Below are 15,289 nucleotides of genomic sequence, written 5' to 3' on the forward strand. Positions count from 1 at the left end.
AGGCCCTCGTGTCTTGACTTCAGTCAGGCCCTCGTGTCTTGACTCAGTCAGTCAGGCCCTCGTGTCTTGACTTCAGTCAGGCCCTCGTGTCTTGACTTCAGTCAGGCCCTCGTGTCTTGACTTCAGTCAGGCCCTCGTGTCTTGACTTCAGTCAGGCCCTCGTGTCTTGACTTCAGTCAGGCCCTCGTGTCTTGACTTCAGTCAAGGCCTCGTGTCTTGACTTCAGTCAGGCCCTCGTGTCTTGACTTCAGTCAGGCCCTCGTGTCTTGACTTCAGTCAGGCCCTCGTGTCTTGACTTCAGTCATGGCCTCGTGTCTTGACTTCAGTCAGGTCTTGACTTCAGTCAGGCCCTCGTGTCTTGACTTCAGTCAAGGCCTCGTGTCTTGACTTCAGTCAGGCCCTCGTGTCTTGACTTCAGTCAGGCCCTCGTGTCTTGACTTCAGTCAGGCCCTCGTGTCTTGACTTCAGTCAGGCCCTCGTGTCTTGACTTCAGTCAGGCCCTCGTGTCTTGACTTCAGTCAGGCCTCGTGTCTTGTGTCAACGTGTCTTGTCAGTTCGGGTCTTTTCAGTCGTGTCTTGAAGTCAGTGATCGGGCTTTTCAGTCCAAAATCTGAGTAAAGTGCTGGGAGAGAGTTTGTACTTTTGAAGTGTGAGACATGTTGACATTTAGTAGAGCACATAGGAGCACTGTCCTCATCATCTACAGTCCTCATTAGAACTGAAAAGAGCAATGGACTTTCAAATGGCAGTGCAATTAAAAACGGGAAAAAATACACACACGCACGCACACACACACACACACACACACACACACACACACACACACACACACACACACACACACACACACACACACACACACACACACACACACACACACACACACACACACACACACACACACACACACACAGAGAGATAATGGTGTGACTCACGTCCTGCCGCTGAATCAGAGTTGGCAGAGGATTTGAGGTCTCGGTTGGCGTCGAGGTGGAGAATTCCGAACCAGTCCTTCAGTCTGGATGCTAGGCTATGCAGGTCCCCATCACTGCAGACTAGACACACACATGCAGATACACATACACATACACACAGACACACACACACACACACACACACACAAACACCAGTGTTATCAGGAAGCAGGGTTGGGCTCAATTCAGAATTTTGGAATTGACTCCCATTCAACTCATGAGATGAAATTCGAATTGAATTGGCCACACCCCGCAGGATGTATAATATTTATTTGCGTTTGAGTGACAGGAAGTAGAAGTTAATTCAGTGCAACTCAAATAAATTCCACTCAGTCATAGAACATGAGAGTTTTGTTGAATCTGACAGGTCACACTTCCAGATACCAAAGAATATACATTTCCTTTGGAAACAATGTTCATATTTTCTTTTAACCTTAGTGCTTATTATGGTCAATTCTATTTCCACCAACCATGTCATTTGTTTGGCTTCTTTTGAAGTTCTCAGGGTCAACTTCAGGGTTAAACTAATGCATTCTGAGAAATGTAGTATTTTCGTCATAGTGAACAAAATGTAAGTGATTCATGAAATATAACAACTTAGACTATTAGCATGTTTTCTTTTCCTTGATCATTCATTGTAAGAGTTTGTTTCACCAGTTTTGTATATGCATGTATAGTGGGGAGAACAAGCATTTTATTGCATGGCATAAGTATACGATCGCCTAACAACCAGTAATAATTCCGGCTCTCACAGACCTGTTAGTTTTTCTTTAAGAATCCCTCCTGTTCTCCACTCATTACCTGTATTACCTGCACCTGTTTGAACTCGTTACCTGTATAAAAGACACCTGTCCACACACTCAATCAAACAGACTCCAACCTCTCCACAATGGCCAAGACCAGAGCGCTGTGTAAGGACATCAGGGATAAAATTGTAGACCTGCACAAGGCTGGGATGGGCTACAGGACAATAGGCAAGCAGCTTGGTGAGAAGGCAACAACTGTTGGCGTAATTATTAGAAAATGGAAGACGTTCAAGATGACGGTCAATCACCCTCGGTCTGGGGCTCCATGCAAGATCTCACCTTGTGGGGCATCAATGATTATGAGCAAGGTGAGGGATCAGCCCAGAACTACACGGCAGGACCTGGTCATTGACCTGAAGAGAGCTGGGACCACAGTCTCAAAGAAAACCATTAGTAACACACTACGCCGTCATGGATTAAAATCCTGCAGCGCACGCAAGGTCCCCCTGCTCAAGCCAGCGCATGTCCAGGCCCATCTGAAGTTTGCCAATGACCATCTGGATGATCCAGAGGAGGAATGGGAGAAGGTCATGTGGTCTGATGAGACAAAAATAGAGCTTTTTGGTCTAAACTCCATTCGCCATGTTTGGAGGAAGAAGAAGGATGAGTACAACCCCAAGAACACCATCCCAACCGTGAAGCATGGAGGTGGAAACATCATTCTTTGGGGATGCTTTTCTGCAAAGGGGACAGGATGACTGCACCATATTGAGGGGAGGATGGATGGGGCCATGTTTCGCGAAATCTTGGCCAACAACCTCCTTCCCTCATTAAGAGCATTGAAGATGGGTCATGGCTGGGTCTTCCAGCATGACAACGACCCGAAACACACAGCCAGGGCAACTAAGGAGTGGCTCCGTAAGAAGCATCTCAAGGTCTTGGAGTGGCCTAGCCAGCCTCCAGACCTGAACCCAATAGAAAATCTTTGGAGGGAGCTCAAAGTCCATATTGTCCAGCGACAGCCCGAAACCTGAAGGATCTGGAGAAGGTCTGTGTGGAGGAGTGGGCCAAAATCCCTGCTGCAGTGTGTGCAAACCTGGTCAAGAACTACAGGAAACGTATGATCTCTGTAATTGCAAACAAAGGTTTCTGTACCAAATATTAAGTTCTGCTTTTCTGATGTATCAAACACTTATGCCATGCAATAAAATGCAAAGTAATTACTTAAAAATCATACAATGTGATTTTCTGGATTTTAGATTTTGTCTCTCACAGTTGAAATGTACCTATGGTAAAAATTACAGACCTCTACATGCTCTGTAAGTAGGAAAACCTGCAAAATACTTGTTCTCCCCACTGTATATAACGACATGTTTGATGTTTTCTGTTCAAGATGTATATATATATATATATATATATATATATATATATATATATATATATATATATAGCTCAACCCTGGCAGGAAGGCAGGGAAATGTCAATCTCACACTTGTCATTTCAATCAAAATGAATGTATTAAATTTTATAGCCACATTGATGCAACATGATTCTGTTTGATAAGGGTGGGTGAAATGACGTCAGCACAATGTTGATTAAACCAATATTTTCTTGTACTTGACCATAGAAGAACAACACACCACACAGGAGCAGCTGAGTTATATTGTCCTCCCTGTTGCTATAGGAACACAAGCAGGCACACCATCTTACTGCATGCTCTTTGTGTGTGTGTGTGTGTGTGTGTGTGTGTGTGTGTGTGTGTGTGTGTGTGTGTGTGTGTGTGTTACAATCTCTCATTGATCACTAGAAGATACAACTGCACTGTTAGAGCTAGGAACACAAGCTTCATCGCTACACCAACAATAATGTCTGCTAAATATATATATAAATATATATAGAGAGAGAGAGAGAGAGAGAGAGAGAGAAAGTACAACACATTAATTCTGCCAGAGCTCCACCTGAGCTGATACCGAGCTCCACCACAGGTGAGACATTAACATCAGACCCAGTACTGTCACCAGTGACACACACAATCTCAGATGCACACGCAAGCTTGGACACAGAAACACACAGGCACGTACACACTCATACAAATAAACGCACACACACACACACACACACTATACTGCAGGCAAATCCCAGATCTCTTCTTGGCTTGAAGGTTAACACCAAACAATGTGCTGGTGTGACAGGTCACCTGGGAGTCTATCTTTATTGACCCATAAATAGATAGGGGGTAAAGAAGGATATAAGATGCTACATTAGTCACACAGCAGTTTTCCCCTACCCTATTTAAATGGCCAAAAATCCACTGTGCCAGGAAACAGTGGCTATACTAAGCCTTTATTAGAAGTGAATGGTGCTGCTAACTAACAGTTGATGCTGGCTCAGATCTGTGATTTCAAGTCCTTGTTTCCTCTCCCATCCTCTCTGACGTGGTCGATACAGAGAAGTCTATCTGACCGCTGTGGAAAACCACTCTCTCATCCACAGCCTTGACCACTAACAAGGTATTTTCGGCAACAACTGACTCACTTTCAGTCAGGATGTGTGAGGGTCTCCGCATGAATGACACGGTCTCTAGGATGATGAGAACTAATTGACAGTTTAATAACGAACCTGAAACGCCTCATACCAAGCGGGCCAATCAAAAGCCATCATCCTTGGCATGCCAAACAGTCATATTCCAGAAGGCTAACGAACATTAACATTCCAACAGCACACTGACCAATTAGCTAGCATTACATACTGCTACATACTGCAGCAATGCTGTAGGAATCCATTCAGCTGGATGCTTAATGATACAAATGTAAGACACAAACCTTATACACAGGATCAGAGACACACACACACAGACACACACTTTCCCAACCGAGAGAATCTGGGTCACTAGAGGAAGAGTTTTCCCATCAGTCACTGGCGTTGTATGGTAATCAAACCCCTCTGCTGTAGCTCCTATTTAAACTGGGACAAAAACTGCTGCAACTTCTGATTACGTACACACTCGTTCATGCACACACGCACACACACAGCCAACCTTCACTTCCTGTGAGTTGAGCTTGGCAGAGTAATACTGAGAGACTTTTTCGTGGGTTACAGGTCATATCTTCAATTTCATATAATTTCATACATTTCGTTTTTATCACATTTCCATTTACTATTTTCCATATATCTATTTCTGTTGCACTCACTCAGAAGAAACATATATATATATAAAGTACCAGTCAACATTTTGGACACACCTACTTATTCAAGGGTTTTTCTTTATTTTTACTATTTTCTACATTGTAGAATAATAGTGAAAACATCAAAACTGTGAAATAATACAAATGGAATCATATGGTAACCAAAAAAAGTGTTATTAAAAAATCAAAATATATTTTACATTTTAGATTCTTTAAAGTAGACACTTTTTGCCATGGCATTCTCTCAACCAGCTTCACCTGGAATGCTTTTCAAACAGTCTTGAAGGAGTTCCCACATATGCTGAGCACTTGTTGGCTGTTTTTCCTTCAATCTGTGGTCCAAATCATCCCAAACCATCTCAATTGGGTTGAGGTCGGGTGATTGTGGAGGCCCTGTCAACTGATGCAGCACCATTACTCTCCTTCTTGGTCAAATAGCCCTTACACAGCCTGGGGGTGTGCTTTGGGTCATTGTCATGTTAAAAAACAAATGATAGTCCCACTAAGAGCAAACCAGATGGTATGGCGTATCGCTGCAGAATGCTGTGGTAGCCATGTTGTTTAAGTGTGCCATGAATTCTAAATAAATCACTGACAGTGTCACCAGTAAAGCACACCCACACCTCCTCCTCCATGCTTCACGGTGGAACCAAAAATCTCAAATTTGGACTCATCAGGCCAAACACAACTGAATGGCTAAAACTCATTAAGAAGGAAATAAATTCCACTATTTAACTTTTAACAAGGCACCTGTTAATTGAAATACATTCCAGGTGACTACTTCATGAAGCTGGTTGAGAAAATGCCGATAGTGTGCAAAGCTGTCATCAAGGCAAAGGGTGGCTACGTTGAAGAATCTAAAATCTAAAATATATTTAGATTTGTTTAACACTTTTTTGGTTACTACATGATTCCATAGGTGTTATTTCATAGTTTTGACGCCTTCACTATTATTCTACAATGTAGAAAATAGTACAAATAAAGAAAAACCCTTAAATGAGTAGGTGTGTCCAAACTTTTTACTGGTACTGTATTTATACTTACATAATACAAAGTAATGCTCATTTTGCTCATGTTACAGAGTTTAGGAAATAGTCAATTTAGTATGTAAAGGAAAATCAACAAGAAAATCCCATTCCATTCCCCCAACCCCACCCAGCCAACATGTCTCCATCCAAGACTCAAGTATATTTGTCCAGACCTCGATTGTCGCTTGACTAGCACCATTCATTCTCGATGTCGATAAGTCAAATGTTCTACCTTCTAACAGTAACTGAATTCACTAATGAATTAGGAGTGATGAGGTGACTGCCATCTAAGAGCCAACATATTTTTTAAGGCAGTGCTGCCTGCCAGCAGTAATCGTGTCTGATTGATTCAGAAATTCAACATGTTATCCTCGTTAAGTAACATAGTGGATGTGAAGCATTGAATATTTACATTCATGCCCTTTGAAATGACATTTCAAAAGCATTTAACTACAGGGCACTCCCATGTCCTATGAAGAACAGGGCCTACCTGATTTAGGGGACACAGTGAACTGTTGGAGCAATTTCATCGTAAAAAGTTGATTTGGCTTTAAATACAGTCTTCGAAAAAACTTGAAATTAATAAATGGATTGTTCTGATTACAGGATGCCATGGTCATATGTTGTCCATATTCTGTTTCAGTGTTAACGGTTGTTGGTCTGTGGACCATGCTTGTTTAATGGCTAGCTCAGAATATGAGCTTTCCAAAAGCTGTTTATATATTATGGAGATTAGTCCTTTCGGAAGCCCAGATACTTTCTTTATAAATCCCATTATTGGACGGTTCGGTAGCTGGGTTTCCAAGGGACTCCATAGGCCAGCATAGTTGACCTAAGTTGTACATTTCTAAAAAATTAAACGAGTTACCTGGTAATGTGTCTTTCAAATCTTAGAATTGTTCTCAAACCATTCCTGTCCATGATATCGGCAAGGGTACGGAATCCACATGTGGACCATTGGGGAGATGCAATGGCTGCCCTCCATTTCGAAATGTACTATTGTGAAATATTGGAGTCTAGGCATGTCATTTTGATTCCCAGCTACATTGTTTTTAAAATTTGTGGCAAATAGAAATTAAGCAATAAAAGGACCAAAGCGTACTTTACATCGTTTAAGGGATATATCAGTGAAAACCAGGGGTTAGAAACAAAATGATTGTTTTCGTTCTGTTCCACTCTGCCAACCAGCAAAATAAAGTTCTGAACTGGTTCAAACCCACAAAAAGTTCCTTTCTGTTCCTTTTTTGACTTGTGAAATCGCCATCATTTTTACATTTAGCTCATTAAATGACTCCACCAAACAATGCAGATGGAACAGCTTGCTATAGACCGGCCAACCTAATGGACAGACAAGTGTCGGGCGTGAGATGCGACTGAAATTTTGCAGGTGGGGAGAGAGCGTTGGACATGGAGGCTTGGCTTGAAGCACTTAGCATCACGAAATGACGTGCATTATAATGTGTTTAGGATATAAGTAGTAGGCCTATCATTCCCACTTCACTAAATTACATAATTATACACTAGCTAGTTGCCTACAGAGGCTAATACGGAGGAAGTTTGAACGTCCGAACGTTGACTCAAAGCCCTGAACCAGAGCTAATAACAAGCTTGGGTGGCACCTCTTCCAGGGCAATAGGAGACACCATATCTCTGTGTATTCAGCCAGGGGGCGGAAGAATCAGGTCTAAGCCAATTGAGGATGGGGCGATACGCTCGTGACTGGAATTACAATTTAAAGTTTGGTAGAGATAGCCCTCCTACATCTTTCCCTCTTTGTAAGTCTGTTAATTTTTTTGGGGGGGGGGGATCAGATCATTTTTATCTAAAATTCAAGCAGTGGATTTTGGAAGGAAGGGATGTTTTTGCTGGAACCCTATAATACCGTCACAGTCAGATAAAGAATGAAAAGATAGAGAATATAATTCCCTCCATTCACCGCACCTCCACAGGGACAGACAATATCAGCTGTGTGTGTGTGTGTGTGTGTCTGTGTGTGTGCGTGCGTGCGTGCGTGCGTGTGATAAATACTGTAGAGCGTTATTAGGTGTGTGCTGGCATGTTCCTTCATTGTACAGTATATCACTTCAGCTGATCTACAGTCTCCCTGATAGCGCCGTCCAGTGAGGCACCTGATATTACAGTAACACACAGACAAAAACTCTGAATGACGGAGCAAGAAAAACACATGCAAAGAGACAGAACATCACCAGACTAGGGACTCAACTCAAACCAGGGACAAAAACTCGAGATAAAACATTACATTAGGTGGTAGAGAAAAGGAGAGTCAACTCAGCTATGAATCGTGATGGGCTTCGACACAACATCCACTAAGGGTGTCACATCAAATTGTATTTGTCACATACACGTGGTATTGTGGGTGTAGCGAAATGCTTGTGTTTCTAGCTCTAACCGTGCAGTAATATCTAACAGTATTATCTAACAATTTCACAACAATACACACAAATCTAAAGTAAGGGAATGGAATTAAAAATGTATAAATATTGGGAGAGCATAGACTTAGATACAGTAGAATAGGATATAATACAGTATATACATATGAGATGAGTAATGCAAAATATGTCAACCTTATTAAAGTGACGTAAACATTATTAAAGTGACATAAACATTATTAAAGTGCAATGTGTGGCTGTGATTCAGTGAACCATGAAACAATGTCTAGGTGAAATGACATGACTTCCACAGTAGCTGGCGCCGTCAATGTCAATTGTTCGGCCAGTGCTTTGAAAACTGTTTTTCAATAAAAATCTGAAGCTAATCAAAGGCATTGTCCCAAGCAATCATCGCTGAAGAAAAAGTGTGTGTGTGTGTTTGTGTGTTTGAAGTTGTGTGCGAGACTGTGTTATGTGTGTTTGTGAGGTGTGTGTGTTTAGGAGTCAGTTTTATTGACTCTACTCTTGTTTATCTCCTCCATCTGCTGCATTCCAGCTGGATCCACACACACACACACACACACACACACACACACACACACACACACACACACACACACACACACACACACACACACACACACACACACACACACACACACACACACACACACACACACACACACACACACACACACACACACCTTCCATCTTCCAGGCTTTTGAAGCAGGGAACAGCAAGGATTGCTCTCTGTGTAAAAGCTTTGTCTGGGACTGAGTTCCTCTGAGGAGCGCCAGGTAATCACCAAGACAATGGGCCATGAAATCACAGACTATGACAGTCTGTCTACAGCCAGGTTAGTCAGGGACACGGTGGCCAGACTCTCACCCAGGACCAGGGATGGGTGTCTAGTTTGTCCACTCTGACCCCCTCCACCACCTCCTTTTGAACGACAACCTGTCACTCACACCTGTTCCAATACAGATCCCACTCTCTATCTCTCCCTGTTTCTCTCCATCTGTCTCCCTGTCTCTGTCTCTCTCTCTCTCTCTCTCTCTCTCTCTCTCTCTCTCTCTCTCTCTCTCTCTCCCTGTCACTCTCTGTTTATTGCTCTCTCTCTCTCTGTCTCTCAATTCAAGGGGCTTTATTGGCATGGGAAACACGTGTTAACATGGCCAAAGAAAGTGAGGTAGATAATATACAAAAGCAAAATTAACAATCAAAATGAACAGTAAACATTACACATAAAGAAGTTTCAAAAATTACAAATGTCATATTATATGTCATATTATATATATGCAGTGGTGGGCCCTCAGGGCCAGCAAGGCCTCTGCTGGCCTAAACAGCATCAGAATATCATTTAAAAATATATATATTTTCCCACAAATATCTTTTAAATTATTCCCCAGAGTAAGAGTTACACTCTTCATTTCATAGCTTTCCTCTTGGTTGCACTGCTTCCAGCCTCAGGTTGAGAATTGGAGGGCTGGTCTTTATGTTAGATATTTTATCCAATCATATTCAGCCATCATGTGTTGCCAGGGGTCTAAAATTTGCCCTCGGGCCTTCAGAATCAACAGTGCGGGCGCTTGTAGCTTAAGGTGAATGGAAATTAAAATTTAGTGTCAACCAATCAGCTTTAGAGTTGGCTATTGTACGCCTTCTGGCTGGCTCCAGTGTTACACAGGAGCCAGCTAGCAGGCGTAGTGCCTGCACGTCTTTTGATTGGATTACCAACTAGGAAACTAGGAAACTGAAATTGATCAACAAATTAATTTGCGTACTACTAAACTGTTTTTTCAACCCACAATGGCGGAAGGAGAAGATATCGATTTGGTCGAGGATATAATTATAACGCCATTCTCAAGACAAACTTTTCAAGAAAAGTTAGACATTGTCAGGAGAGGTAGACGCCGACGCTACAAAGCCGACGCTACAAAGACAGGCTCCGAGAAGCACTGCAAACTGTACTGCTGGGAATGCCTATTATTTGCAAGTCATCGATTTGGTGTTTGGAGCCAAACTGGCTTTGCAAACCTGAGTTGTCTAACCAAGGCAGCAACGAGACACCAAAGTACAGCTGGGCACTTACAAACAATGGTGCTTTTGAAAACTTTTGGGGACACCCGAGTGGATCTACAGCTCAACGAACAAACACGCAGGGCAACGAAGCTGCACAATGAAAAGGTGTTGTACTCTTCCCCTGCAATTCTCTGAATAAAAATGTCAATTTCAAGGTGACGCAATGCCTGGTTATACTGCGTTTCTGTCTAAATGTATAGTGTCTAGAGCCATGGCATCATAATGATGGTAATAAGAGGTGGATTAATTTGGATGGGACTGTGTAGGACTTCACTGAAGGCCCATGCCCCAGAACCACGGCACGCTACTGTATATATGTGTATATATGTATATATATATATATACAGTGTTGTAACAATGTACAAATGGTTACAGTACACAAGGGAAAATAAATGAGCATAAATATGGGTTGTATTTACAATGGTGTTTGTTCTTCACTGGTTGCCCTTTTCTTGTGGCAACAGGTCACAAATCTTGCTGCTGTGATGGCACACTGTGGAATTTCACCCAGTAGATATGGGAGTTTATCCAAATTGGGTTTGTTTTCGAATTCTTTGTTGATCTGTGTAATCTGAGGGAAATATGTGTCTCTAATATGGTCATACATTGGGTAGGAGGTTAGGAAGTGCAGCTCAGTTTCCACCTCATTTTGTGGGCAGTGTGCACATAGCCTGTCTTCTCTTGAGAGCCATGTCTGCCTACGGCGGCCTTTCTCAATAGCAAGGCTATGCTCACTGAGTCTGTACATAGTCAAATCTTTCCTTAAGTTGGGTCAGTCACAGTGGTCAGGAATTCTGCCACTGTGTACTCTCTGTTTAGGGCCAAATAGCATTCAAGTTTGCTCTGTCTTTTTGTTAATTCTTTCCAATGTGTCAAGTAATTATCTTTTTGTTTTCTCATGATTTGATTGGGTCTGATTGTGTTGCTGTCCTGGGGCTCTGTGGGGTGTGTTTGTGTTTGTGAACAGAGCCCCAAGACCAGCTTGCTTAGGGGATTTTTCTCCAGGTTCATCTCTCTGTAGGTGATGGCTTTGATATGGAAGGTTTGGGAATCACTTCCTTGTTTTTTTTTTGTTGTTGAATTTTTACCCCTTTTTCTCCCCAATTTCGTGGTGTCCAATTGTTGCAGTAGCTACTATCTTGTCTCATCGCTACAACTCCCGTACGGGCTCGGGAGAGACGAAGGTTGAAAGTCATGCGTCCTTCGATACACAACCCAACCTAGCCGCACTGCTTCTTAACACAGCGCGCATTCAACCCGGAAGCCAGCCGCACCAATGTGTCGGAGGAAACAACGTGCACCCGGCAACCTTGGTTAGCGCGCACTGTGCCCGGCCCGCCACGGGAGTCGCTGGTGCACGATGAGACAAGGACATCCCTACCGACCAAGCCCTCCCTAACCCGGACGACGCTAGGCCAATTGTGCGTCTCCCCATGGACCTCCCGGTCGTGGCCGGTTAGGAATCGCTTCCTTTTAGGTGGTTGTAGAATTTAACGTCTCTTTTCTGGATTTTGATCATTAGTGGGTATCGGTCTAATTCTGCTCTGCATGCATTATTTGGTGTTTCTACGTTGTACACAACCAGAATGGGCAATGGGCTCTATGACTAATTCAAGTATTTTTAGCCAGATCCAAATTGGTATGTTGAATTTGATGTTCCTTTTGATGGCATAGAATGCCCTTCTTGCCTTGTCTCTCAGATCGTTCACAGCTTTGTGGAAGTTACCTGTGGCGCTGATGGTTAGGCCAAGGTATGTATAGTTTATTTGTGTGCTCTAGGGCAACAGTGTCTAGATGGAATTTGTATTTGTGGTCCTGGCGACTGGATCCTTTTTGGAACACCAGTATTTTGGTCTTACTGAGATTTACTGTCAGGGCCCAGGTCTGGCAGAATCTGTTTTTTATTTTTTTATTTTTTTATTTTACCTTTATTTTACTAGGCAAGTCAGTTAAGAACAAATTCTTATTTTCAATGACGGCCTAGGAACAGTGGGTTAACTGCCTGTTCAGGGGCAGAACGACAGATTTGTACCTTGTCAGCTCGGGGATTCAAACTTGCAACCTTTCGGTTACTAGACCAACGCTCTAACCATTAGGCTACTCTGCCGCCCTGTGCAGAATATCTATGTGCTGCTGTAGGCCGTCCTTGGTTGGTGACAGAAGCACCAGATCATCAGCAAACAGTAGACAGTTGACTTCAGAATCCAGTAGGGTGAGGCCCGGGTGTTGCAGACCTTTCTAGTGCCCGCGCCAATTCGTTGATATATATGTTAAAGAGGGTGGGGCTTATGCTGCATCCCTGTCTCACCCCACGGCCCTTTGGGGAGAAATTTGTGTGTTTTATGCCAATTTTAACCGCACACTTGTTGTTTGTGTACATGGATTTTATAATGTTGTATGTTTTACACCCCAACACCACTTTCCATCAATTTGTATAGCAGACCCTCATCCCAAATTGAGTCAAAGGCTTTTTTTAAATCAACAAAGCATGAGAAGACTTTGCCTTTGTTTTGGTTTGTTTGGTTGTCAATTAGGGTGTGCAGGGTGAATACATGGTCTGTTGTACGGTAATTATGGTAAAAAGCCAACTTGACATTTGCTCAGTACATTGTTTTCATTGAGGAAATGTACTAGTCTGCTGTTAATGATAATGCAGAGGATTTTCCCAAGGTTGCCATTGATGCATATCCCACGGTAGCTATTGGGGTCAAATATGTCTCCACTTTTGTGGATTGGGGTGATCAGTCCTTGGTTCCAAATATTGGGGAAGATGCCAGAGCTGAGCATGATGCTGAAGAGCTTTAGTATCGCAATTTGGAATTTGTTGTCTGTATATTTGATAATTTCATTAAGGATACCATCAACACCACAGGCCTTTTTGGGTTGGAGGGATTTTATTTTGTCCTGTAGCTCATTCAAGGTAGTTGGAGAATCCAGTGGGTTCTGGTAGTCTTTAATAGTTTATTATAAGATTTGTGTTTGATCCTGTATATGTTTTTGCCCTTCATTCTTTGTTATAGAGCCAAAAGGATTGGAAAAGTGGTTTACCCATACATCTCCATTTTGGATAGATAATTCTTCGTGTTGTTGTTTGTTTAGTGTTTTCCAATTTTCCCAGAAGTGGTTAGAGTCTATGGATTCTTCAATTACATTGAGCTGATTTCTGACGTGCTGTTCCTTCTTTTTCAGTACTGTATTTCTGTATTGTTTTAGTGATTCACCATAGTGAATGCGTAGACTCAGGTTTTCCGGGTCTCTATGTTTTTGGTTGGACAGGTTTCTCAGTTTCTTTCTTAGATTTTTGCATTCTTCTTCAAACCATTTGTCATTGTTGTTCATTTTCTTCGGTTTTCTATTTGAGATTTTTTTGATTTGATAGGGAAGCTGAGAGGTCAAATATACTGTTAAGATTTTCTACTGCCAAGTTTACACCTTCACTATTGCAGTGGAACGTTTTACCCAGGAAATTGTCTAAAAGGGATTGAATTTGATGTTGCCTAATTGTTTTTGGTAGATTTCCAAACTGCATTCCTTCCATTTATAGCATTTCTTGATTTTACTCAGTTCCTTTGGCTTTGATATCTCATGATTGAGTACTGCTCTGTTCAAGTAGAGTGTGATTTTGCTGTGGTCTGATAGGGGTGTCAGTGGGCTGACTGTGAACGCTCTGAGAGACTCTGGGTTGAGGTCAGTGATAAAGTAGTCTACAGTACTACTGCCAAGAGATGAGCTATAGGTGTACCTACCATAGGAGTGCACTCAAAGCCTACCATTGACTATGTACATACCCAGCGTGCGACAGAGCTGAAGGAGTTGTGACCCGTTTTTGTTGGTTATGTTGTCATAGTTGTGCCTAGGGGGGCATATGGGGGAGGGAATGCTGTCACCTGCAGGCAGGTGTTTGTCCCCCTGTGTGCTGAGTGTGTCAGGTTCTTGTCCGGTTCTGGCATTTAGGTCGCAACAGACTAGTACATGTCCCTGGGCCTGGAAATGATTGATTTCCCCCTCCAGGATGGAGAAGCTGTCTTCATTAAAGTATGGGGATTCTAGTGGGGGGATATACAGTGGGCAAAAAAAGTATTTAGTCAGCCACCAATTGTGCAAGTTCTCCCACTTAAAAAGATGAGAGAGGCCTGTAATTTTCATCATAGGTACACTTCAACTATGACAGACAAAATTAGAAGAAAAAAATCCAGAAAATCACATTGTAGGATTTTTAATGAATTTATTTGCAAATTATGGTGAATAATAAGTATTACAGGCCTCTCTTATCTTTTTAAGTGGGAGAACTTTCACAATTGGTGGCTGACTAAATACTTTTTTGCCCCACTGTAGGTAGCACACAGGAGGACATTTTTCTCTGTTAAGATAATTTCCTTTTGAATTTCAAGCCAAATGTAAAATGTTCCTGTTTTTTATTAATTTAATGGCGTGAGTTAGGTCTGCTCTATACCAAATTAGCATACCTCCTGAGTCCCTTCCCTGTTTCACACCTGGTAGTTTGGTGGATGGGACTACCAGCTCTCTGTAACCTAGAGGGCAACCAATGGGTTCGTCTCCTTTATACCAGGTTTCTTGCAGGATGACAATGTCTGTATTGTCGATTTCTTTGGTGAAGTCCGGGTTCCTGCTCTTTAGGCCAAAGGCAGATGACCTCAGGCCTTGGATATTCCAGGATGATATAGTGAATGCTTTGTGTTCCATAAAGTGTCCAATGTCGTTGGTCGTGTGGTTTGGCCTCAGGCCAGTAAATGTGAGCAGATCCCGCTGAGCATCTGGTACATGCCATTGGCTTGGGCAAGTGTAAGTCTTTATGTTTTCTCATGATTTGGTTGGGTCCAATTGTGTTCTCCCTCTCGGTCTCTCTCAATTCAATTCAATTC

At 42.5% G+C, this 15,289-nt stretch overlaps 1 protein-coding gene across 1 annotated transcript in view; it reads right to left on the minus strand.

The window, feature by feature from the left end:
- LOC135545785 (testican-1-like) overlaps window positions 1–15,289 on the minus strand; it is a 397,903-nt gene that overhangs the window by 11,472 nt on the left and 371,142 nt on the right. Inside the window, exon 8 of the mRNA XM_064973666.1 lies at window positions 936–1,055. Within this exon, the coding sequence (XP_064829738.1) occupies window positions 936–1,055 (120 nt within the window). The remainder of the gene's footprint in view (window positions 1–935; window positions 1,056–15,289) is intronic.

Source organism: Oncorhynchus masou, chromosome 9, assembly GCF_036934945.1.
Source record: "Oncorhynchus masou masou isolate Uvic2021 chromosome 9, UVic_Omas_1.1, whole genome shotgun sequence".
In the NCBI taxonomy this organism is placed as follows: domain Eukaryota; kingdom Metazoa; phylum Chordata; class Actinopteri; order Salmoniformes; family Salmonidae; genus Oncorhynchus; species Oncorhynchus masou.